This window comes from Gopherus flavomarginatus, chromosome 12 (assembly GCF_025201925.1).
Source record: "Gopherus flavomarginatus isolate rGopFla2 chromosome 12, rGopFla2.mat.asm, whole genome shotgun sequence".
In the NCBI taxonomy this organism is placed as follows: Eukaryota; Metazoa; Chordata; order Testudines; family Testudinidae; genus Gopherus; species Gopherus flavomarginatus.
Window position 1 is genome coordinate 30407092 of NC_066628.1, and position 22877 is coordinate 30429968.

The 22877-nt window shown below is 54.1% G+C and overlaps 1 protein-coding gene across 2 annotated transcripts in view; it reads left to right on the forward strand.

Moving 5' to 3' along the window:
- The window catches only part of USP43 (ubiquitin specific peptidase 43), a 207326-nt gene that overhangs the window by 41400 nt on the left and 143049 nt on the right, over nucleotides 1-22877 (forward strand). For both annotated transcript variants that reach the window (XM_050919242.1, XM_050919241.1), the window contains exon 2: nucleotides 6892-7032. In XM_050919242.1, the coding sequence (XP_050775199.1) occupies nucleotides 6892-7032 (141 nt within the window). The remainder of the gene's footprint in view (nucleotides 1-6891; nucleotides 7033-22877) is intronic.

Consider the following 22877-nt stretch of genomic DNA (forward strand, 5'->3'; position numbering starts at 1 on the left):
TTCTAGGGGGGGCAGCAGGCCATTGAGACACCACCCTTCGGAGGAGATTCATGCATTGCAAGGCCAGAAGGGATGACTGTGATCATCTGACACAGGCCAGAGCACTGCCCCAAACCAGGGTGATGAGCCAGGCTCCCTTCAGCCCAGTTCAGGGGCCTTCCAGTATTTCCCTTTGGGAGAGAACAAGGGGATCAATAGCTCTGTTGTCCAGACTGGTATTCTCCCTCTGGGGGCCAAATCCCGACATCCGTATTCAAGGCCACATCCTGAGTTAGGCGTTTTGCCCATCAGCACTTGGGCTTATACAGACTTGCAGCCGGTCACTGTTCAGGAGCCCAGCTCTGTTGCAGCAGGGCCTGTGGTACTTCACAGGGCTACTCCTATGCACAGCGCTCAGTGTGTCTGCTCGGTCTCCCAGACAGTGCGATTAACCCCTGGCAGGAGCAGGTCTCAGTTAAGGACGTGGCTTTGGGTTCCCTGCTCTAGGCTGCAGCCTGTGACCTGAGGGCTGTGTTACAGATGGAGAGCTGGTGAGAAACCCAGAAGCCAGTCCTCATTCGCTATCAGTGTCCAATGGTCTGTTGCCCCAGGTTCTCTCTGCACTGGCTGGTTCTAGCTGTACCTGGACCCCCTGCTCCCCCAGCAGCCCACAGGACACTGAGCTTTCCAGTTGTGTATCGTGCAGTGGTGCAGGATACAGGCAGGGCAGGAGACTCTTGTCCGCTTTGGCCAGGTTCTGGTGGGTAAATGCTTGGACAGCAGATTAGGGTGTAATTACAAGGATTCAGAAGCAATTACCATGCAAGCTGCCCTCTGAATCATGCACATTGTAATCCCCTGGAACCCAGCATGGCATCAGGCCCCTGCCACGGGCTTGCCTATGGCATGGCAGATGAGGGATAGCTCTGCTCTGGGGATTCAGGTGCTGACTGATGGCAGATATCCCTGAGGTTTCGGTGGGTTCTTACAGACTCACTCGTCCTTCCTGCCAGCCCCACCACCTTGCTGCCTGGCTGCTGCAGGTGATTCCTCCCCGCCGGGGGCTGCTCTGACGGGCAGCAGACCTGTTTCCGCCCAGAGAGCGAACTCCAGCCCATGGGGCCTGGGAGCTCAATACCATGCTGGGTGCACGGGGATTACAAAGTGCCCGGGGCCTGCTGTGGTGGTGGGGTACTGGCCTGGGGAGTCAAAAGCAGTCAAGCACCTGGCAGGGCTGCTGCTGGGACGCAACTTGGCTCAGGGGATAGGAACTGGGTCAGAGGTTCTGATCCAGCCCAGCCTGGTCCCTGTGACGCCAGAATGCTGGCTGCAATGAGCTGGCCTGAGCTGTGGTGGTAGACAGGAAGTGGGGGGCGTATCCAAGGAGCAGCAACATGGGCTCCCCCATTCGCCCCCTGGCTAGCAGCACACTGTCCCTGTGTGCAGGGGGCAGTGCCAGTGCAGGTGCTAGGAGTTTGCCCCCTTCTGGATACCCAGAGACCTACAGGGCTCTGAATCCGGCCCCGTTCCCCGATTTAGGGAATGGCCCGGGAGGACCGAGCCCCTCAGGACCAGGGCTGATCGCAGCCTCTTCTCTCTGCAGTGGGACCCGAGGCTGGGCTCAGCCTCTCTGAGAAGGTGGAGCTGTGGGAGTCCCAGGGTGGGCACGGCTAGTGCTGGCTCTGTGCTGCCAGGGGGTGAGAGCATGCCGCTAGGGATTAGGGGCTGCTGAACCTGTCAGCTGCTCAGCGCTCTAATTAGGACAGGTTTCATTACCAAGATGCACTGGCCACTCAACTTCAATTTGCAGAGCTGCTGAGCAACGGGCCTCGCCAGGCGTTGAGCAGCCCGGGGCACGTCCCCGAGCTCACAGCTAAATTCAGCTTGGCTATTTATGGCTCAGGACAGCAGGAGCCTGGTTCCTGCAGGGGCTGGGGCGAGGGACTGCACTGGGGTGGGGGCAAATGGCAGGGGCTAGCGGTGACAGCGGCGAGGGGGTCCCAGCGTTGGGCACCTGGTTCCTTAGCAGCTGGGTGTTTAGTGTCCCTTTGAAGAGGCCTAAGCAAGTGCACTCGGGCCGAAGTCAGCTCTGGGGTGGCGGGGGGCAGGCTGGGTGGGGTCTTTTCATGCAAATGCAAATTCACCGTCCCCTTTCTGGTTGACTCAGCCATGAGCTAATGCTGGCCCTACCCCCCAACCAGCTGGCCCCTGGGACATTGCCTCTGAGAGAACCGCCCCCCACCCCCAGCTGCTCCATGGCCCCCTGGGCGCTACATTCAATGGGGTCTCCCAGCCACTCCCTGGCCCCCCGGGAGCTATGTCCAGTGCATTATTACACATACTTGAAATGGCCTCCGCATGCTGCCCCATGCCCTCAGCTTGCCCACGGAGCAATCCCTGTGCAGCAGGAAGGCTCAGACCTGGGCTGGCACTGGCAGCTGCTAGAGGGTCTGTTTCAGTATTGGGCCCCACTGCGCCTCCCACAGAAGCCTCCTGGGAGGGGCTGGCGGGGGTAGGGTAGAGCCTTTTAGGATCCTCCCAAATTCCATCTCACCTCTGCCCTTTCGTGCCCACTTTCCCTTGTGCCATTCCCCGCCTCCCCCCTTCAGCCCGGCCTGGCTCACTTCCGAGCTGCCTAACCCTTGTCTCCAAGGTGCTGTTGATCTGCAAACCTGTTTTTCCAGCCCTCCAGTAAAGGTTAGGCAGCCAGGCAGCACAGGCGGGCGTCCCATTGGCCATGGGCCTGTGTGGGGACTGTCAGGCTGCTCCGAAGGGATGAGGGGGATAAAGTCTCCAACGAGGACCCCGGGGACTCTGCTCCTCCCTCCCCTGGCTACCGAGTGGCTGCTTTCCTGTATTCCAGCCCTGCCTGACACCCTCCCCTGGCTAGGGCTAGTCAGGGAGTTCACTTCTCCAGGGCTGGAATCCGGGAGAGGCTTCTGGCTCCTGGCACAGGGACACAAAACCTTCCCCTCTTGGGCTGCAGTTGGAAGGAGCCAGCGCTACTTAGAGCACCCGCTGGGTGCCAGTCCAGCTGCAGGCAAACAGGGCCTGTGTCACTCACTGGCACTGGTTGCCAGTGCTGTCAGAAATGCCACAGCTGTGTAGCTCCCTTGCCATACAGCTGGGTCCCCCAGGAAACACAACAGCCTTGCACTAGGGCCCAGACGTCAAACTCCCTTAGAGCATCAGGGGCTAGGGCAGAATTGCACTCAGTACCAATAGCCACATCCTGGGCTGTCATAGCCATTCCCACAGCTGGATCCATGTCATTCTCCTCCTTTTCGGGGTAGGGAAACTGAGGCACATACTTGCCCGAGATCAGCCAGCCAGCGTGCGTCTGTGAGAGCTGGGAATCAACCCCCTCTGCTCCTATCTCCCAGGCTTGTGTCCTACCCTGGAACCATGCTGTCTCCCTGGCTGGCTGAGGGGCTGTGTGCTGTGGATGCCTGTGCGGGGGGGTTAGCAGGGTTTTTGGGGTTGAAGGGGCTGCCAGTGGGGAAGCTGTCACCAGTGCTCTGCTCTCTTTGCAGAGGCCCATGGGGAGATCAAAGCAGGCTGCCTGTAAATAGTCTGCTTTCCGCCAGGCTTTAACTCTCTAATTGATTTCTGGAGCAGTGTGGCGGCGTTTCCACGCAGCTATTTGTTTTTACAAGGCTGGCATGTTGCTTTCCACTTGGCACGCACGCTCCTGCTTGTGCTTTTGCTGCAGATTCCCCAGCAATTAGCAGCCCGGCCTCAGGTCTTCAAGTGTTGCACTTAATGAGTGTAATGGTGTCTAGAAACTGGCTCAATATGCAGCAGTGTGTGTGAAGAGAGAGTTAGCTTCCAGGCACCGGCCAAATAGGATGGATGCGGCTGTAGGTCCTTCGGGCTTCCATGAGAAAATTGATAGCCTGGATTCCCCGTGGCCTGGAAGTTCCTGAAATTAAAGCTCAGACACTGGACAGAGAGCAGGATGGTCTAGTGGTTAGAGCATTTGCATGGGGCTTGGGAGATCTGGGTTTAGCTTCCAGCTCTGCCACAGATTGCTTGCACTACCTTTGTCACGTCACTTAATCTCTCTGGGGATAATATTATTAGTCAGTCTTGTCTGCTTTGGTTGGAAGCTGTGAGGGGCCAGGGCTGTCTCTCAGTAGGTGTATGTTCCTGCCCCCAGTGCTAGTGTCATGCTGCGAGTAAAGTATGTGACCTCTTTGCTCTGTTGAGTGTGTGCACCTTGCACGGGGACCTGCAAAGTGCTGAGGAGACACCCATTGACCCCCGTGCACTGGTCGCAAGGTGTGGCATGGAGTCTTTCTGGGGACTGACTCTTACTGGCTTGCCGTGCCACCCTGGTCAGGAGCCTGGAAGGCTTTGTCTATCTACACTGCATTGTAAATCCAGGGCTGTGAGACTCCACGTTTCCATGCTGCACTGCAAACCTGGGCTTACCATTGCTGGACCTGGGTCTCCCAGCCATGCTGATGTGTCCACACTGCACCGCGTGGACCTTCTGCCTTGGTTCTGCAGCTAAACCTGTGTGCACACTGCGTGGTGACAGGGCTTGGTCCCAAGTCTCAGCAGAATTCTGGATCTGATCCCCCTCCTTCCCCCAGCAGGATCCTGAGTGCTCACTGACCTGAGTCAGGCTGATGTGTGTGTAGACAGAAGCGGGGCTTGAGCTCAGGCTCAAACCTGAGTCAGAGCCTGGCTTAGTGTGCTGTGTGGACACACCCAAAGGGAACCTGCCTCCGCACATCGCAAACGCCATTAGAAGGCTGCACTTGTAGTAAAACGCCTTTAGTAACAGAGACAAGTATTTCCTTAAACTATTCCCTTTATTGGCAAAGAGCAGCTCAGCTTCCTTCATAAACCAGAGACCCTGCAGCCCCTCTGGAGTGCCAGGAATGACTCAGAGGCTTTATTTGCCCTGGAGCAGTGCAAACAACAGCCCTGAGGTAAAAGTCAAACAGCTGGGATGTGCACAGGATCTCAGCTCCTTAGAGCCTTAATTCAGGACCCTGAATTCACTGCCTGTCCATTACAAGTCATTGTTTAACCAGCTTAATAGTAGGGAAACTTCCATAGTAGACAGCACTTGTGGTAGCAAACGGATCCATTGTGCCAGACTCCCCTACGTGGACTTTGGTGGAGTTACGCTAGGGAATAACTTGACCCATTGACTCAGTGTCTTCTCTCCTATTGCATGCAGGGCAAGCTGTTACCCTCCAGCAGCTAAAAGCCCCAGCCAGAGGCAGGAGGGGCAGGGCCTGGGGCCTGGTGACGGGCCACGCAGCTCCTTGGCTGTAGATCAATAGTCCAGTGTGGGCCTGGTCAAAAACACTTTTCAGGCTCTCTGATGGCCTCTGCGACCATCAGCTGGTGACTGTGGTACCATCTCTCGGTGGCTGGGTGTTTTGATCTGTGGGCCCCACCCAGTGGGGTAGGATGCAGGATCCTGTGCCTGAAGCATTGGGGACCAGGGTCTTTCTAGCAGGGCAAGGAAGAGACAATTCCATGGGAGCTGCAAGCGTAGTTTGGCAGGGACCTGAGCTGGGTGAGCTGGGAGTTAGGAGTAGCTTGGATTTCTATCTGAACAATTCTGTGCCCTGCACTGCCACAGACTCAGCGGGGAAGTGCCCTCTACAGGGTCACCAGCAAGGCTGCCTGGAGTGCAGAGGTCTCTCCTCCAACTCCTGGTTCTGCCAGGGCCGACGAAGCTGGGGCCCAGGCCCACTGCCGGACCCCAGTAATTTGTACCGGTTTCCCCTCACCTCTCGTCGGCCCTGGGTTCTTCCCTGCCCCAGTTAGCTTGTGAGATGTGCCAAGATCAGCCCAAGGTGATGTGGATGCAGGGAAGCGGCCCATGGCACACTAATCAGCTGTGTGCCATCCCCCCTGAGCTTGTTTGTGTCCCCTTGGGTACCGAAGAGCTAATGCCAGTTGTCATAACATTTTTTCCCAGATCTGGACCTTAGCGTCCAAAATATGGGTGTTAGCATGAAAACCTCCAAGCTTAGTTACCAGCTTGGACCTGGTAATTGCTGCCACCAGCCAGGAATTATACAGTGCCTAGCTCACTGTGGTCTCCCCAAAACCTTCCCTGGGGGACCCCAAGACTCAGATTCCTTGAGTCTCACAACAAAGGGGAATAAACCTTTTCCCTTCCCCCTCCTCCCCTCCAGGTGTTCCCTCCCTGGGTTCCCGGAGAGATATACAGAAGCAAGCTCCATGAATCTAAACAAAGGGATTCTACCCTCCCTGTTTCAAGTCCGGGAAACACAAGTACCGAGAGAGCTAATCTCTCTTCCCCCTCACGCAGAGGGTATGCAAAGTCAGGCTTAGTAAATCTAACACAAAGAGATTTTCCCCCTGACTTCTTCCTCCCACCAATTCCCTGTTGAGCTGCAGACTCAATTCCCTGGAGTCCCCACTAAAGAAAAACTCCAACGGGTCTTAAAACGAAAGCTTTATATAAAAAGAAAGAAAAAAAACATTAAAAATAGGCTCTGTATTAAGGTGACAATATACAGGGTCAATTGCTTAAAGGAAAAAAAAATGAATAAACAGCCTTATTCAAAAAGAATACAATTTAAAATATTCCAGCAACTACACACATGTAAATACAAAAGAAAAACAATATAAACCTATTGTCTTACTATCCTTGTACTTACAACTTGGAAACAGAAGATTAGAAAGCCAGGAGATAGAAAAATCACTCTCAGAGCCGAGAGGGCACAGACCCAAGACAAAAAACAAAGAAGTCACACCCAAAACTTCCCTCCACCCAGATTTGAAAAAGTCTTGTTTCCTGATTGGTCCTCTGGTCAGGTGTTTGGTTCCCTGTGTTAACCCTTTACAGGTAAAAGAACATTAACCCTTAGCTATCTGTTTATGACACCACTCCTCTGTCCCTGTCTTGTGTTGCAGAATATCGTTGCCAAGTATGGCGCTCAGTTCCGAGGGAACTCGCAGCATGACGCCTTGGAGTTCCTACTCTGGTTGCTGGACAGAATGCACGAGGATCTGGGCTCCTCGTCACCCAACCAGAAAGCTAGGACAGCGGGCAAGGTCAGTGTCCTCCACCCTCCCTTGCCAGACATCTCTGCACTCTCTCCCCAGGGCACTGCTGTTGTAAGGAGCTGGCTGGGGTGTATGTGTTGCCACTGCTCTCTAGTGGGTGGGATCAGAGCCGCTCAGCTGTGTGTCCTAGGCCCTGCACTGCTAACAGAGATTCTCCCACAGTAAGGACCTGCGCTCTTGGGATGGGGAAATTGGAATGAAGTTCTGTGTGGCCGCTGTGTTAGTGCAGCACTGGGACAATGGAAAAGACCTGTAGGATGAGGATAAATATGTCAAAGACTGTGAGATGCTCAAGTACTGTGGTGAGGGGGGCCAGGTAAGAACCATGGATAGATAGAGGAGACCATGGATTTGGTACCCTCTTATCATGTTCCCCCACTCCCCGCACAGGGTCCTCCTCAGCCAGTCAAAGGCTGGGGTGTTTCCCTAAAACTGAGGGATAGTCTCTGTTTACTCAGTGACTCTTGGTGGGGGGAGTTGGGGGTGAGAACATGGCTGATTGGCCTCTGTGCTGTTGGTATTTTCCTCCCGCCAGTGGAATGACCTGTGCCCTGGGCCCAGCCTTTTCCCAGTACAGATCGGCATGGTTTTGCCATTGCAATGTCAGGGCAGTGTGTGTCACCACACCAACTGTGGGGAGTGGCTGCTGCCTGCAGAGGATAAAAGCCCTACTGCTGGTGCCAGCTAGCGCAGCTCCTCTTGTAGTCCAGGAGACAGAGGGCACTTTCTAAAACCAGGGCTCCTGGGTTCTCTTCCCAGGGCATTGGGTGTATGGGTGAGCTGGCAATCGTGGTGTTTGTGCCTGGGGTTTTGCTGCGACATGTCGTGGAACTTCTTTAGCTGGGGGAGAAGGGGCTTTCGGAGATTCTAACACCACAGGGGACCATCCTGGTCTGACCTCTGGCATGGCAGTGTCTGAGCAGCCCCCAGCCAGCATTTGGGTTGGGGCGGAGCTGGGTCAACACAGCACATGCAGCTACTGCGAAGGGGCTCGTGTGCCTGGCAGGGGGCTGCAGCATCGTAGACACACTGAACTCACTGTGTGGGGCAGGGACAGGCCCAGCAGGGAGCTGTTCCTTTGTCACAACACACTGGCCTAGCCTGTCCATGGTTATAGCCCTGCCCCTCTGCTAAGTCGCACCCCCTGGAGCCTGCCCCTGTTTCACAGGAGCTCCTGCTTTCCCTGCAGCCAGTTCTGTGAAGCTGGGTGCCAGCAGAGCCTTAATGCGTCCCTCCTTACAGCACCTCTGGGGTAGGGCGGGGTCATCCCCATTTTACAGATGGGGAAACTGAGGCACAGAGTGGGACTATGACATGCCAAGTCATTTGCAGAGACAGGATTAAACTTGGGTCTTCCTATCTCCCAAATCCCTGCTTGAGCTGGATCTGGGCTAAGCTGGAACCTGGGTGCCTCCTTGCTGACCCTTCTCACCTGGCCAGTGACGACCCCTGCATGAGCATCATTTGCAGCAGGAGTCCTTGTGTATGGCACATCCGCGGGGTAAGCCTTTTGGCCCTGGTCTTGCTCCTCCAGTGTGGCTTTGGGGCAGTGCAGAGGAGGCGTCGGACTAGTTGGTGCAAGGCACTGAGATCCCCCTTTCCAAGGCTGTGTCGTCACCCTGCATGGGATCCTGTGTGATGGGAGCTGCCTGGGTCCGCAGCAAAGGGAAACCACCATAATAACAAGAATGTCTTGCATATACCTCCTGCCATCCCATGTCATCTTAGAGCTCTTTGCCAGCCATGTACCTAGCACTGAAATGCAGCCACCGCTGGGGTGGAACTCAGCAGCTCTGTAACTATGCACAGCGACACTGCACCACAGTTTAAAACAGGAAGTGAAGGAAGATGTCATGTACAGGGCGGTTGGGTGGGCAGACTGTAATTAGCCAAGCTGGGGTTTGGGCTAGAGTGGAGAGACCAATTTAATGACTCTTGCCCCTTTTGAGAAGGGAAATATCTGTGACTAGACCTAGGATTTTACAGGTAGCTCGTTATTTGATCAGCGGTTTATCGGAGCATATCTCAGCCCAGGGCTTGCCTGGAAGTTGCCCAGCCCCGTGTATAACTCTCACACCAGTCCTAGATCCTGCCACGCTGCTCTGGTAGCATGCTACCTCCGCTTTGCACAGGCGTGGCTAACTGCACGCAGCCCCAATACATTGGGCCCACTGAGTTTTGCTACTCATTATCTGCCTTGTTTGATTGTGTTTCTTAAACCACATGGGATGGTTTCCTCTTCTTGACTGGTTGATTCCTAGACCTGCTAAGAGCTCTGAGTGGCAGTGAGAACAGATCCTGTGAATTCAGATCTGCCACACCTTCTCGCTCTGCAAACATCCCTGCAAACCCTTCTCCTGCTTCCCTCTTCTGTCCTGGCCCAGGTATGGAACCAACCTCCCGCTCCCACCCTGGAGTCCCTCTGCTTCATCCAACCCACAGACTCTGTCAGTCACCCACCCTCTCCAAGGTGACCCCTCGCTCAGCACATCCTACCAAAGAACTGGCTGGCCTGGTTTTGGCTGCGGCCTGGTCTTGCTATGGGATTTGGCCAGCAGCAGGCAGCAAGCGAAGCCCACACGGAAGCTGTGATTTACACCAGTAAAGTTTCCTCTGGCTTGAAATGGGTGTGAACTCAACTGGTGCAAAGCGGATGGCTGTTGCTAGGGCAGGGCAGGACAGGACAGCCTGGGGATTTGTGGAGTTTCCCTCTGTCTTCCTGGCTGTTGTTTCTCGGCTTCCACCAGCCTTCATGGACGCTGTATGGACCACGCCAGGGGCCTGACCCTCTGGCTGCCAACACTGGGCACCCGCACTGGGAGACCCCCACACCTCAGCGTTTGCCCCCAAACGTGCACTGAGGTTGGCCCCAAAGCATCCCTGCCATGGGTGGATTTTGCAGGAACTGCCAGCCCAGTGTCTGCGTCGTGCCAAGGGCCTAGTTTCTCTGGGGGCTCTGCCCCTGTGATGGCAAGGCCTTGGGAGCTGGTTCCAGCTGGCGTTGCAGTGCCCTTGATGTGAGTCCCCCGCCCATATCTCCACGTGACTGCTAATCTTGCCATGCAGGATGTTCTCTGTCATATCCCCCCCAGTGCTGACCTCTGGCATGGTGCTAAGGGGGTGCTGTGCTGCAGTGAGGGGTGCTCTCCTCTTACCTCTGGGCCTCAGATCTAACCATATGGAGTCATCTCATTCTGAGGACCAACCTGTATGGCTAGAATAAAGGGAAGCCCCTCCCCCCGCCCCGTCCCAAAGAGAGAGAACTAGCTAACAGTTAGAGAAGGGAAGTGCGCATCCAGATTCCTGGGTACTGAACCTCTCTCTGCCAGCGACCTACTGTATGACCTTGGGCAAATCACATCTGCTCGCTGTGCCCCGCCTGCAGCATAGGGTTAGTGCCCCTGGCCTGCCCCGGGGGACTTGCAAAGCGCTTTGAGGTACTGGCTGCAAGGGCCTGTACTTGGACGAAAGATCATCGCTGTTGTTCAAACAGCTTTGTGTGGCACAGGGGCTGCACAGCAGCAATACCCAGAGCCGGACAGCTCTGACCCCATCCTGCTGCATCCTGTGGAGGGAGGCTCGGGACTCACTGACCGTCCTGTGGACTGGGCAGAGAGTGAGCATAGCAGAATGGGGGGTCTCCGAGGGAATGGGCTGCCTCTATCCATCCCGGAGACCCCCACCTCCAGAGGCACAGTGAATCCATCAGCTTGAGCACATAGGTAGTGCGCCTGCCCACAGACAGCTCGGGACCATGAGAAAAGTGGGAGAAACAGGGGCCGGGGAAGCCAGAGAGCTGGTGGGAGCAGGGCCCGACGCAGGCAGCTGTTGCTGCTGGAGCACTCAGCAGGTTTAACAAGGTTCCTCAGCCTTCATCTGGCTACGGCGCCCACGCTGCGCCTTGTGCGGGCTGCAGGCCCCTCAGGAGGGCCCCTGACCCTGTTCCCATCCTTGGCTGGGCCCTGAATGGGGTTGTTAGGCCGGAGAGAGACAATAAGGGAATGCAGAGCTTTGAAAGCTGCTGCTCCCACATTGTGTTCTCTGGCTTCAGGAGGCCGGGCAAGTGGCTGGGGCTGAATGGTGTCTGAGCTGGGGCTGAAAGGAGATGACAAATAATGTGCTGCTTGTGATTCGCGGCACACAGTTGCTTGGCTGGCCCTCTGCCAGTGGCACATCCGCCTTTGCGGACGTCCTAGCCTTAGGAGGGGTCTGGCTTTGGGCTGTTCTTCCTTCACCCGTTCAGTCACCTCAGGGAGGCGATGTCCTTTCTGATGGTGCTCAAACATGGGGCGCAGGGTTGGGTATCTGAAGGGGAAGACTGTGAAGAGGGGAAGTCTTGCCCAGTGGGTAGAATCCTAGCCTGGCACTTGGGAGACCTGGGTTCAAGTCCCTGCTCTGCCCCAGACTCATGGGTAAATCCCTTAACTTCCCTGTGCCTCAGTTTCCTATTTATGGAATAGGGATAATAGCATTGCCCCACCTTGTGGGATAAACACCTCAATCCTGGCCTGCTAATCTGGTCCTGGTGCCCACGTATCCCTGCCAGTGAGTGCACCTCTTTCCTCACCTGCTGCTGCTCCAGCTCCTACCCACTATGGGAGCATGGCTCTTCTACAGACCACTGAGGATAAGACTGAGTCCCGCCACACTTGTTTCACCTCTGGCCACACACCCTGCTCTGAAGTGGGGTCGCTAGTGAAGCAAGGCTGAGGCTAAGCGCCCGCCACAGGGCAGCCTGTCACTGTTCGTGACCGGCAGGATCCCAGCCAAGCTCACTGCAGACATCTCCGCTGCTCCCACAGGGAACCGGCAACTAACGCGAGTTCCTGGGCGGCTTCATACAGGTTAATTCTGTGGGACGTTAAAGCCCGTGCCACTCAGCCGCCATCTCTGCGTTTGCCGGCACTCCCATCTCCACGACATTCCAGTGCCCGTTAGAAGCAGAGGCAAAACATCGCTGTGTGTATGTTTGCTTGGGTGAATCGGCTTTGCAGCTGTTGTAGTCAATGGCCCATTGCCCCAGTGCCCAGCAGCAGGCAGGGGCTGCCTCCTGGTGCTGTGCCACCCCTTGGCTACATGCTGGTCTCGCTCCTCCCCTCCCTAGCTCCAACGAGGTCCTAGAATGGAACATGAGAACGGCCATGCTGAGTCAGACCAGTGACCCATGGGGCCAGGTGTCCGGTCTCTGACACTGCCCAGTACTGGAGCTTCAGGGGGAGTGTACAAAACAGGGCAATTTTGGAGAGATCCACCTCTGTGTTCCCCTCCCAGCTTCTGGTAGCCAGAGGTTTAGGATTGGCCTGAGTACCGGATTATATCCGTGACCATCTGGCTAATGGCCATTGATAGACCTATTCACCATGAACTTATCCAGTTCTTTGTTGAACCCAGTTATATGGTTTTGGCCTTCACAATATCCCCTGGCAATGAGTTCCACAGGTTGACTGTGCATTGTGTGAAGAATTATTTCCTCTTGTTTGTGTTAAACCTGCTGCCTATTTATTTCATTGGGTGACCCCTGGTTATTGTGTTGTGTGAAGGGGTAAATACAACTTCCTTATTCACTTTCTCCACACCAGTCATGATTTTTATAGACCTCAAACATATCCCCTCCTAGTCTTCTCTTTTCCAAGCTTTACAGCAATAATCTTTTCACTCTCCCCTTGTATGGAAGCCATTCCATGCCCTTGATCATGCCGGTCTCTGAACCATGTCCAGTTCCACTGTATCCTCTTTGAGATGGAGCGACCAGAATTGGACAAAGTGTTCCAGGGGTGGGTGCACCATGGATTTATGTAGTGGCATCATATTTTCTGTCTTATTTTCTATGCCTTTCTTCATAGTTCCTAGCCTTTGTGACTGCTGATACACACTGAGCTGAAGTTTTCAGAGAATGATCCACAATGATTCCAAGATCTCCTTGAGTGGCAACAGTCATTTTAGACCCCATCATATAGGTCTAGTTGGAATCATTTTTTCCAATGTGCAGTACTTTGCACCTATCAATGTTAAATTTCACCTCCCACTTTTGTTGCTCAGTCACCCAGTTTTGTGAGATCCCTTTGTAACTCTTTGCAGCCAGCACATGTGCCACTCTGTTGTTCACTCCCTTTTTCCAGCTCCTTAACGAACAGCACAGGAACCTGCACAGATCCTTGGGGGTTCCCGCTGTTAACATCTCTCCATTATGAAAACTTTCCATTTATTCCTACCCTTTGTTTCCTATCTTTTAGATCCAGGAGAGGACCTTCCCTCTTATCCCATGACTGTTTACTTAAGACCCTTTGGTGAGGGACCTTTTCAAAGGCTTTCCAAAAGTCCAAGTACACTATATTCACTGGGTCCTCGTTCCCCACATGCTTCCCCATGCTGACTCCCTTGAAGAATTCTAACAGATTGGTGAGGCGTGACTTCCCTTTACAAAAGCTGTGTTGACTCTTCCCCAGCATATCGTGTTTATCTCAGTGTCGGATAATTCTGTTCTTCGCTACGGTTTCTGCCAATTTGCCTGTCCATTAAAAGCTGTTTCCTCGCCGTGCCAGCCAGCACTTGCATCCTGCGCTCTGAAGAGGAACAGGCGCTCAGTCAGGCAGGGCTGATCCAGCCGTTAACGTATCCCCTTGTCCCCTGCCTCCTAGCTCCCACTCGCTCTTCAGAGAGAGGATTACAGTTCAGATCTATTCAGAATCTTGGCCACCCATGACGGCTGCCATCTCCTCCCACCTGCAGCCCTCATGGCGGGGGAGCACAGCATAACTTAGCGCTTCCCATTTCCATAGGGCCGATCAGCTCGAAGCGCTTTGCAAGCTCTGGCCAGGCTCTGATCTCACACCCGCTTTCCAGCCGTGTTGCTCTGCCAGCTTCGATGGGTAATTGCCAATTCTTCAAGTGCTGGTCCCTAGGTGTACTCCACATGGGGGACATGCATGCACACCATGCACCTGCCAGGATGTTTTGCAAGCAATGCCTGTTGGCCTGCACATGATTAGTCTAGTTGGATAGCGTTTTCCCCTTTTAATTCCGCACCTGGGGATTTTCCCTCCAAGAAGTCTGGGATTATGCCCTGTGTCCTGGGGTTTATAAGAACAGCCATACTGGATCAGACCAAAGGTCCATCTAGCCCAATATCCTGTCTTCCAACAGCGGCCAATGCCAGGTGCCCAGAGGGAATGAACAGAACAGGTCATCATTGAGTGTCCCTCCTGTCACCCATTCTCAGTCTCCGACAGGCAGAGGTTGTTCAAAAATAGTGTTTCCTGCCCTCGTTCCTTTTTAGTGAGGAATGAACATCAATGCTGCCTCCACGGCCTGGGTGAGGCTCATGTTTCTGCCAAGTGCAGCACTTGCTGCTTTTTTCCCTCAGGACTTGTGCGTGTGGGGAGCCAAGGCTCAGAAGACATCAGTCAGATCAGGGCTGGGTACCCCCCACCCTGTACATCAGTCTCACAAAGCGGGCAGCGCCCCTCTGAGTGTGAGCTTGGGAACAGAGGCTAGGACTGTTAAGCCGAAGAAGAAGGCTTGAGAGCAAGGGGCATGACCACAGACAATAAGGACAAACCATCTTCGTCTAAGTCTGCTCTGAAGAGAAAGGATCCCTTCCCAGCCCCGTCAAAGTCAGGAGAGCCGGCACGCACGGGTGCTAAGGACTGAGGAGAAGGAGGCACCTAAGGGTTCAGATTTGACAAGTCTGACATCAGCTCTGATGGTGAAGGCTCAGGATAAACAGCTCCTGGTGCTCCTAGCCCTTCTAGAACGGCTGCTCCCACCCCAGGAGGGCGGAGAAGCGTAACTTTGTTCCATCCAAGAGAGGAGAGTTTCTGTTCTCTCACCCGCTGCCGAAGTCGGTGGTGCAAGTGGCTACAGAGCAGCCAGAACCCAGCCCCCTAAGGCTGCTCCTTCTGATAGGGGGCAGAAGTCACTCAATCTTCTCTTCCACCTCCCTCCAGTTCCAGATCTCAAATGCAGAGGCGTAGCGAGCGCCCTCCGTACCCTCCGACCGGAGGGGGCCCTGCAAGGAAGGGGGCCCCTAAAAGTGGCCAAAAAAATGTAAGGTATAACTAGGTAAGTGACATTTATTGACGCTATTGCACAATCCATGTCGGTTTTACTGATAACCGTACATATACAAGAACAGCCTTCAGGAGATATATCCAAATCTTTGCATTTGCATCAGAATTCTTCAGACCACACCAGTTACTGTCGCTGGTGCTGAAAGGAGCTTCAGCAGAATGAAACTGATCAAGAATATCCTGCACTCAACCATGACAGATGCCAGGCTTTCTGCGCTTGCAGTTCTCTCAATCGAAAACAAGATTGCCAGATCTCTGGACTATGACGCATTGATTAACCAATTTGTGGAGAACAAGGCTCGAAAGAAGCGCTTTGCGTAAATACGGAATACATGTACACTCTAGGCCTATGTATACATAATATGAACCCTGTATATTGTATACAATAAATACTGCATTCCAGTTTCTGCATTGTAAGGGGCCCCGGACATATGTTCGGAGGGGGCCACGTTCTTTGTTGCTACGGCCCTGCTCAAATGACCAGGCCCTCTTGGCCAAATCTGATTTTACTAGTTACACAAAGTGTATGGAATTTAAGGCCAAGCTCCCTGAAGAGAATGGGGCCTGCTTCCAGGCCTTAGTGGATGAGGGCAGATTGGTGGCCAAAACTTCCCTCTGAGTATTTTTCGTCCCTCCAGCATCCCTGGAGAGAGGGTAGGAGTGGTGGGTTCCTGTGCTGCATGTCCCTCACTCGCGTCTGGCTTGGGTTTAATTCTATTCCACCTAGGCGCTTTCTAGCAGGGGTGTAAATCGCTGGAACCGTCAGCCATCTGTATTCCCCTGCAGCCGCGGTTCCCTGGAGCACAGCTTGGGCTCTGCTTGTGCCTGGCTCCCCCAGCTCAGCGCTGTGCTTTAGACAGCATTAGCAAGTTTCATTAGCCCCTTTGCATGCAGCTGCCTCTCTCCCTTGCCTTGAGTCAGGCCTTCTTCCTGCAAACAGGACCTCAGTGTGAGGGTATGGAGAGGGCTGGGTTCTCTCTCCTACTCTCTGGATCCCAGTCCTGTTCTCCCTCTATGTGGCCATTAGGTTCTTAGCCCCTGCACTTTGGGGACGGACCCTGGGCAATGCCTGGCTGAACTCACCAGCTGCAATGGGTCCCCAGTCTCTAAGCACAAAGATCCTGGAGCTGGCACCTGGGGGAGGCCTGCAGGAGCTGAGGGAATGGGGGGGCATGGCTGTAGGAGGGGAGGAGAGCCATGCCACGCGTCCGAGAGCACCCCTGCTCAGGGTGCTGGGCAATCATGCCTTACTCATCCCTAAACACCTCCCCATGCTGGGCCCCCTGGGGCCCGCCCCTCCTGGGCAGGCTGCCCACGTCCTCCTTCCCCACTCCACTTCTACCCCCTCCGCTCTACTCCAGTCAGGACCCACAGGCTGGGGATGAGGGTGGAGGTGGAGCTCCCTGTCCCTGTCTGAGGGGCAGAAGACTGACAGCCTTGGGGACGGGCTTCCGCTCAATTTCACCCCGATTGCAGGGAGGTAACACCGCTCCTGCTGGGAATGGCAGCACAGGCGCCCAGGGCATTACAGGGCCTCTGTCTTGTACTGAGTTCTCACTGGCACCCAGAGGTGGCATTGAGCCCATCAGAGAGATCGGGACGAGCCCCTGGGAACCAGGGATGTCGGAGGGACGGGGGGAAGAGGGGTTGGCTTCCTCAAGGGAGGGGGCAGGAGATAAAGCCACTCTGGGCCAGGCTGTATGTGGATCTGGTGGTGTCTCGGCTAGGTTCCTAGTGCCCAACCCACACTCCCCTCCCACCTTGTAGCCAGAGCAGGATCGAATGACCCCCAGAGACTGAGCTCCCCACTGGCCCCAGAGGACAGGGTGCAGGGTATGGGGGGCTTGAGGGATGAGCAGAGCCCCCTGTCTCCAGAGCCATCAGTCTGGCACCTTCTGCCAGCCCCAGCTTCACCGAGATCTTAAATAAATCCAGTGGGCGGGGCATTGTGATTGCAGGGCTCCCACCACAGGGGCCGGGACCATGCCCCTTGTGCCCTGAGGGTGAGGGGGCAGCGGGCTTGATTCCCCAGGGGATGGGTGCCTTGGCTTGTGGTTAGGCTGGGGTTGTGCTGGGCCAAGGCAGTGGGCAAGCAGATCTGGGCCTGCTGGGCTCTGCCAGCAGAATCAGCCAGTTCAGGAGTTGGGTGGTGAGCCCAGCCAGGCAGGAGAGGAGCAGGGCCGGGCTTCCTACCTCAGCTTGCCCTAATCCTTGCCTGCGTTTTTGCAGTGGGCTCTCTGGTTTGATCCCATTTTACCAGCAGATTATCCCCTTTCCTGGGATCCTGATCCCTCCCTCTGTGCACGTACATACAATGTCTCATCAGCCCCGCACAGGCAAGGGGCCCCTGGAGCCTCACCAGTGCCAGAGAAATTCCTGCCAAGGGACTCTGGCATTTGTAAAGTGAAACACATTCGCCCATCTCGCCCCCTGCACTCTCGGCTCCCAGAGGCATTCACCCCTACTGGGATTTTCCCTGGCAGGGCTGGGCTGGGTGGTCCTGGACTGAGAGACCTCCAGCATTATCCCAGTCCTGCTGCTGGTGGTTCACTTGGGGTGTCTCATCCCTCTGTGCTGATGATGAAACAGTCCAGGTGACTTATGCTCTTTGAAGATTCCATGGCAACTTTTCTCCAGTTGAATGAACCCAGCTCTTGAGAGTCCCGTGCCGGCACTGCAGCAGACTGCCCTCTTCCCTGGGCACAGCCCCTGGGAATGGGCTGACTGCGGGGGTTTTGCAGTGACACTGGGGGGCGTGTGCTGGGGACAGAGGCTGCTAGATTCTGAGATTGGGGACCCCTGGATGCAGCAAGTCCATCCCCAGCCTGCAGTGCTGACATGACCTGTTTCCCTCTGTGGCTGGAACCAAGCCATTTCTGCCCGTGCCAGAGGCAGGAACAGAAGCCAGGAGTCCTGACTCCTAGGTCGCTGCTCTGGTGCCCTGGCTTTGGGATCATGCTTCCTGCCCAGCCTGGAGCCCCTGGGAGGTGCTGGGTCTGCTTTTGCCCAAAGCTGGTTGGCCCTGTTCAGACTGTGCTTGGTGGTCTCTGCTTCCCGCTGCCCAGCTCTGCCTGGCCCTGCAGATAGTAACTCCTCCAGACAGAGTGTGTCGTTGAGGAGTGACTGTTGCATCTCTGGGTGTACTCTGTCATGTGTGGGTAGCATAGCAGCACAGCCAAGCAGCTGTAGCATCCATCGCTAGGTGCTGCATGTCCCAGTCCCTTTGGCCTCCAGTCATCTGCAGGCACAGCAAGCCCCCAGCACTGGCCCCACACTGTTTCCAGCCATAGGAACACAAGGCCTGGCGCAGCCTGCTCTGGGGTGGTCAGAGCGTGCCCGCTCATGGCTCTGGGAAGCAGCCGGGAATTTGCATTAGACGGGCCATGCTGCTGTTCTCATGGACATGGGAGCATCCTGTTAGACCCTCCAGTCCACTCTATGGGGCAGTGCATGGCCATTCAGTGCTGCGCGTTTTCTGGAGCATTGCCCAATCTAGTTTTAAATGTGCCAGCACATCCCTCGGGACGCTCTGCACAGAGCTGGGAGTCAGAAGGAGTCCCAGCTCTGCAGCCTAACCTGTCCCTTTCTTCCCTACCTAGTTCCAGCCCCCATAGGGCGTGCTCTTTAACACCTCCCCCGCTTTGGCTGTGCACACCCTGGGCTCCAGGGGAATCGAAGGTGCTCAGCACCTCTCAGGATTGGGCCATAGATAAGTTGGAAATTTTTTGCTGAAACTTTTTTGGTGGAAAACAGCAATGTGCTCAAACAGGGTGTTTTGCGGAAAAGGGGCCGTTTCCAGGATGTTTTTGGCTTGACAAAATGTCGGAAAGCAATGGGTTGAAATGGTTGTGATGTTTTGGAAATGAAAAGTTCTGGTTTTCTGGATGGGGTGGGAAGGCACATTCATGGTGTGTGTGTGTGTGTGTGTGTGTGTGTGTGTGTGTGTGTGGTGGGGGCGGCGGATGGGGTGGTTCTCCTCTTTACACCACTCCAGGGGGTGCAATGGAGAGCACAAGCAGGGCCATATCTTTAACTGCAGTGAGGGGAAGGCAGGATGACCAGCAGTCTCTCTAGTCTCTCTACGTTCCCCATCTGCACCATGTGGTAATAGCACTGCCCTGCCTCGGGGGGCATTGTGAGGATTAATGCATTACGGAGTGTGAGGTGCTCTGATACCAGTACCAGGCCTGTGGGGGGGGAGAAGTACCTACAGCAGATAACTAGATAGAGACACACTTGGCAAAACAGTAGGTCGGGACTGAAGCGCAGAACTGTGCGGGCGCTGTGCCGGGGGGCGCTGCACAGCAGTGCAGGCTGTTGGAGCACCCACCTGTACCATGCATAGCTCCAGTCATTCCCATCTGCTCCAAGTCCTTCGGCGAAGGAACGGGAAACCCCCTTGATCACACTGACTGGTTGGTTCGTTACCCTGGGATCTGCAGTGGAAGTTGAATACGATGGCAGGTCAAACGCCAAAGGGATCAGGTAAAGTGAGCTGGTAAGGCGGTTCTGCCTCCCGCTGCTGTCTCAAGTCTCTCATCTCAACATCTGTTGCATGAAACTTTAAGGCATCAAAGGGGACAGCTGTCCTGAGAGCTGGTGCAGCAGGTACAGTTGCGCCTACCAGGGGAAGGGAGCAGTAGATGAAAATTCTGCAGTGTGTATCAGGGCTGGGAAGGTGACAGCGCCCTCGCCCTGGGAGGAGAGAGCGCCCTTTCCAGTCATGCCCAGCACATTGCAGGAAACCTCTAACAATAAGCCCATCTGCCCATGGCCAAGCTCTTCCCACTGGCCCAGGTAGGTCTGCTTCCCACCTGCCAACCCATCGGCAAGGTGTGCTGTGAGCAGAGAGATGGAGCTGCTGAGAGGTCATTATAGCATCCTTTATGTTGGCAGCAGCATCCAGCATGCTCTGCACATAGCAAATCTCTGCTCCACTGCAGACAGCTCCCACGCCAGAGGATGGGCCCAGCTTCATGGCCAGGAAGCGGGACAGACGGACTGAGACCAACCAAGTCTCCAGGGAGTAATCAACCTGCCTATTTGTGTCCTGCCGAGCCAGAGCAGATTGTCAGTGCTGGCTTCTTAAGGGTTTTGTGTCTGAGGGCCTGCTCCTGCCCCTGCTGTTAAGTAGCTGCAGGGTTCTGCCCCAGAGGTGCCTGCACTTCAGTGACAGGTGTATTTAATTTTCCTCAGTCCTTTGGGATTGTTCAAGAAGGAAGATGATGATATGGAAACCAGAAAGTTGGCAGCCCCAGCCCCCACCTCAAGACAAACAGTGGTTGCAACCAGGTGCCAGTCTTGGGGATCCATTAACTTCCTCGCAGAAGTGAGCTGAAACCAGAGTCTCTGCCCTGAAATTTCAGGGCTGGGAGAAGCGGCTCACATTGGAATCCCAGGACCTAAAACCCACTTCCCCTACAGCTTTGGTTCCAGTTTGGATGCAGAAGGATCAGGGACTTCTATGAAGTATTTTCAAGGCCATTAGTAACTAAGGAGGATGTCAGACAACATCTACTAGGTATAAACCTTTTGAAAGCAGCAGGCCCAGCACCCAAGAGTTCTAAAAGAGTTGGCCGAGGAGATTGCTGACTCGGTGATGTTAATTTCTATAAATCTTTGAATACCAGGGAAATTGTAGAAGACTGGAAGAGTGCCAATGTTTAGCCAATATTCAAAAAGGGCAAGTCAGAGGACACAGGAAACTGTAGGCTGGTTAGCCTGACATCAGTAATTGGCAAAATAATGGAAATAAGGGGATTCAGCTGATAAAGACTGAATGGCTAGCAATACAATGAATGCCAGTCAACATGGTATTATGGAAAATAAATCTTGACAGACAAACTTGATTTCATTCTTTCAGGAGATTGCAAGTTTGATTGATAAATGTAACTGGATAGATGTAAAATACTTAGTCATTAGTGAGGCATTTCACTTAGTACAGCACAGTATTCTAAGGTGACCAGATGTCCGGATTATATAGGGACAGTCCCGATTTTGGGGTCTCTTTCTTGAATAGGTTCCTATTACCCCCTACCCCGTCCTGATTTTTCACATTTGCTGTCTGGTCACCCTGCAGTATTCTGATTAAAAAAAATAACACTATACATTATCAGTACAGCACATGTTAAATGGATTAAGAACTAGCTAACTGATAGATCACAAAAAGTATAGTTGTCACTGGGGACTTCTCATAAAATGGAGATGTTTCTAGTGGGGTTCTGCAGGGATCAGCAGAAGACCCAACATTACTCAAGATTTTCATCAATGACCTGGAAGTAAGTATAAAATCGCTGCGGATACAATCTGTGGCTGAGTAAACGAGGAGGACAGGGCCATCATACAGAGCGATCCTGGTCACTTGGTAAGCAGGGCCTGCTCAAACAAAAGGCATTTTAATAGTCAAATACAAAGCACTACATCTAGGAGCAAGGATGGAAGCAAAAACCCGCAGAATGCGGGACTGGATCCTGGAACGCAGGGGCTCTGAAAAAGATTGAGGGGTCACAGTGGACAAACAGCTCAATGTGAGCTCCCAGTGTGATGGTATGGCACAAAGCGTTAATGTGATCTTTGGAGGTATAAATGGGCATGGCGAGTAAGAGGAGGGGTTGATTTTACTGCTGTGTTGGGCGTTGGTTAGACCGATGATGGATCCTGCTGCCAGCTCTGGTGTCTACGTCCTAAAACGGATGTTGAAAAATCGAAGAGAGTGCAGAAAAGAGCCACAAAAATGATGTGAGGGTGGGAGAAAATGTCATGCAGGAGAGACTCAAGGAATTTGATCTGTTTGTCTTCTCAGGGGTGTGGGGTGGGATCAGAGGACCTCTTGAGGGCCCTTCACACCCTACATTTCTGTGACGATTGATCAAGAGGTGACTTGATTAGTGTGATGGGGAGGGAACACTGGGTACGGAGGAGCTCTTTAACTGAGCAGAGAAAGGCAGAACAAGAACCAAAGGCTGGAGACTGAAGCCAGACACGTTCCGATGCGAAAATCTCGTGCAATTATTTACAAGCCGAAGGATTAACCATTGGAACCAAGTGCCAAGGGAAGTGATGGATGCTCAGTCTCTTGATGCCTTCCAGGAAGAGATGCGTTAGTCAGACCCAACTCACTGGTCTCAGTACAGGGGTAACTGGTTGAAATCTAATGGGCTGGAGATCAGAATTCAGACCCCTTCTGGCCTTATTTTCGATGACTCTGTGTCACGGAGTGTGGGGGAGTCAGGGCCCTGCACCCCTCTTCCTGAGATTCACCGTGACTCTCAGCCAGCCAGTAAAATAGAAGGTTTATTAGATGACAGGAACGCAGTCCCAAGCGGAGCGTGTAGGTACAACCATAACTCCTCACTCAAGTCCTTCTGAGGGGTTCAGGGAGCTTAGACCCCAGCTTGGGGTTCCCTGCATTGCACCACACAGCCCAAGACTCACAACCATAACTCCTCCAGCAGCTCTCTTCTCCCTCCCCCCAGCTCCTCCTCTCCTTTGTTTACTCTCCCAGGCAGAAGGTGTCACTTCTCCCAACCTCCCTCCTGGCTCAGGTTACAGCTCAGGTAGCTTCCTTCAAGGGAAGTTCCCCATCCCCAATGTAACTCCTGCAACATTCCCAGGTCAAATCCGCCCCACTTTCTGCTCCGTCACACTCTGTGGGGATGTGGCTGGAACCTTGTGACAACAGCAGCTCCTAGGAGATTTCCAATGCTCGGCATCTTGCTGATCTCAATGAGATTTCTGCCATGGGGGGTCAAAATCTGGTGGGAA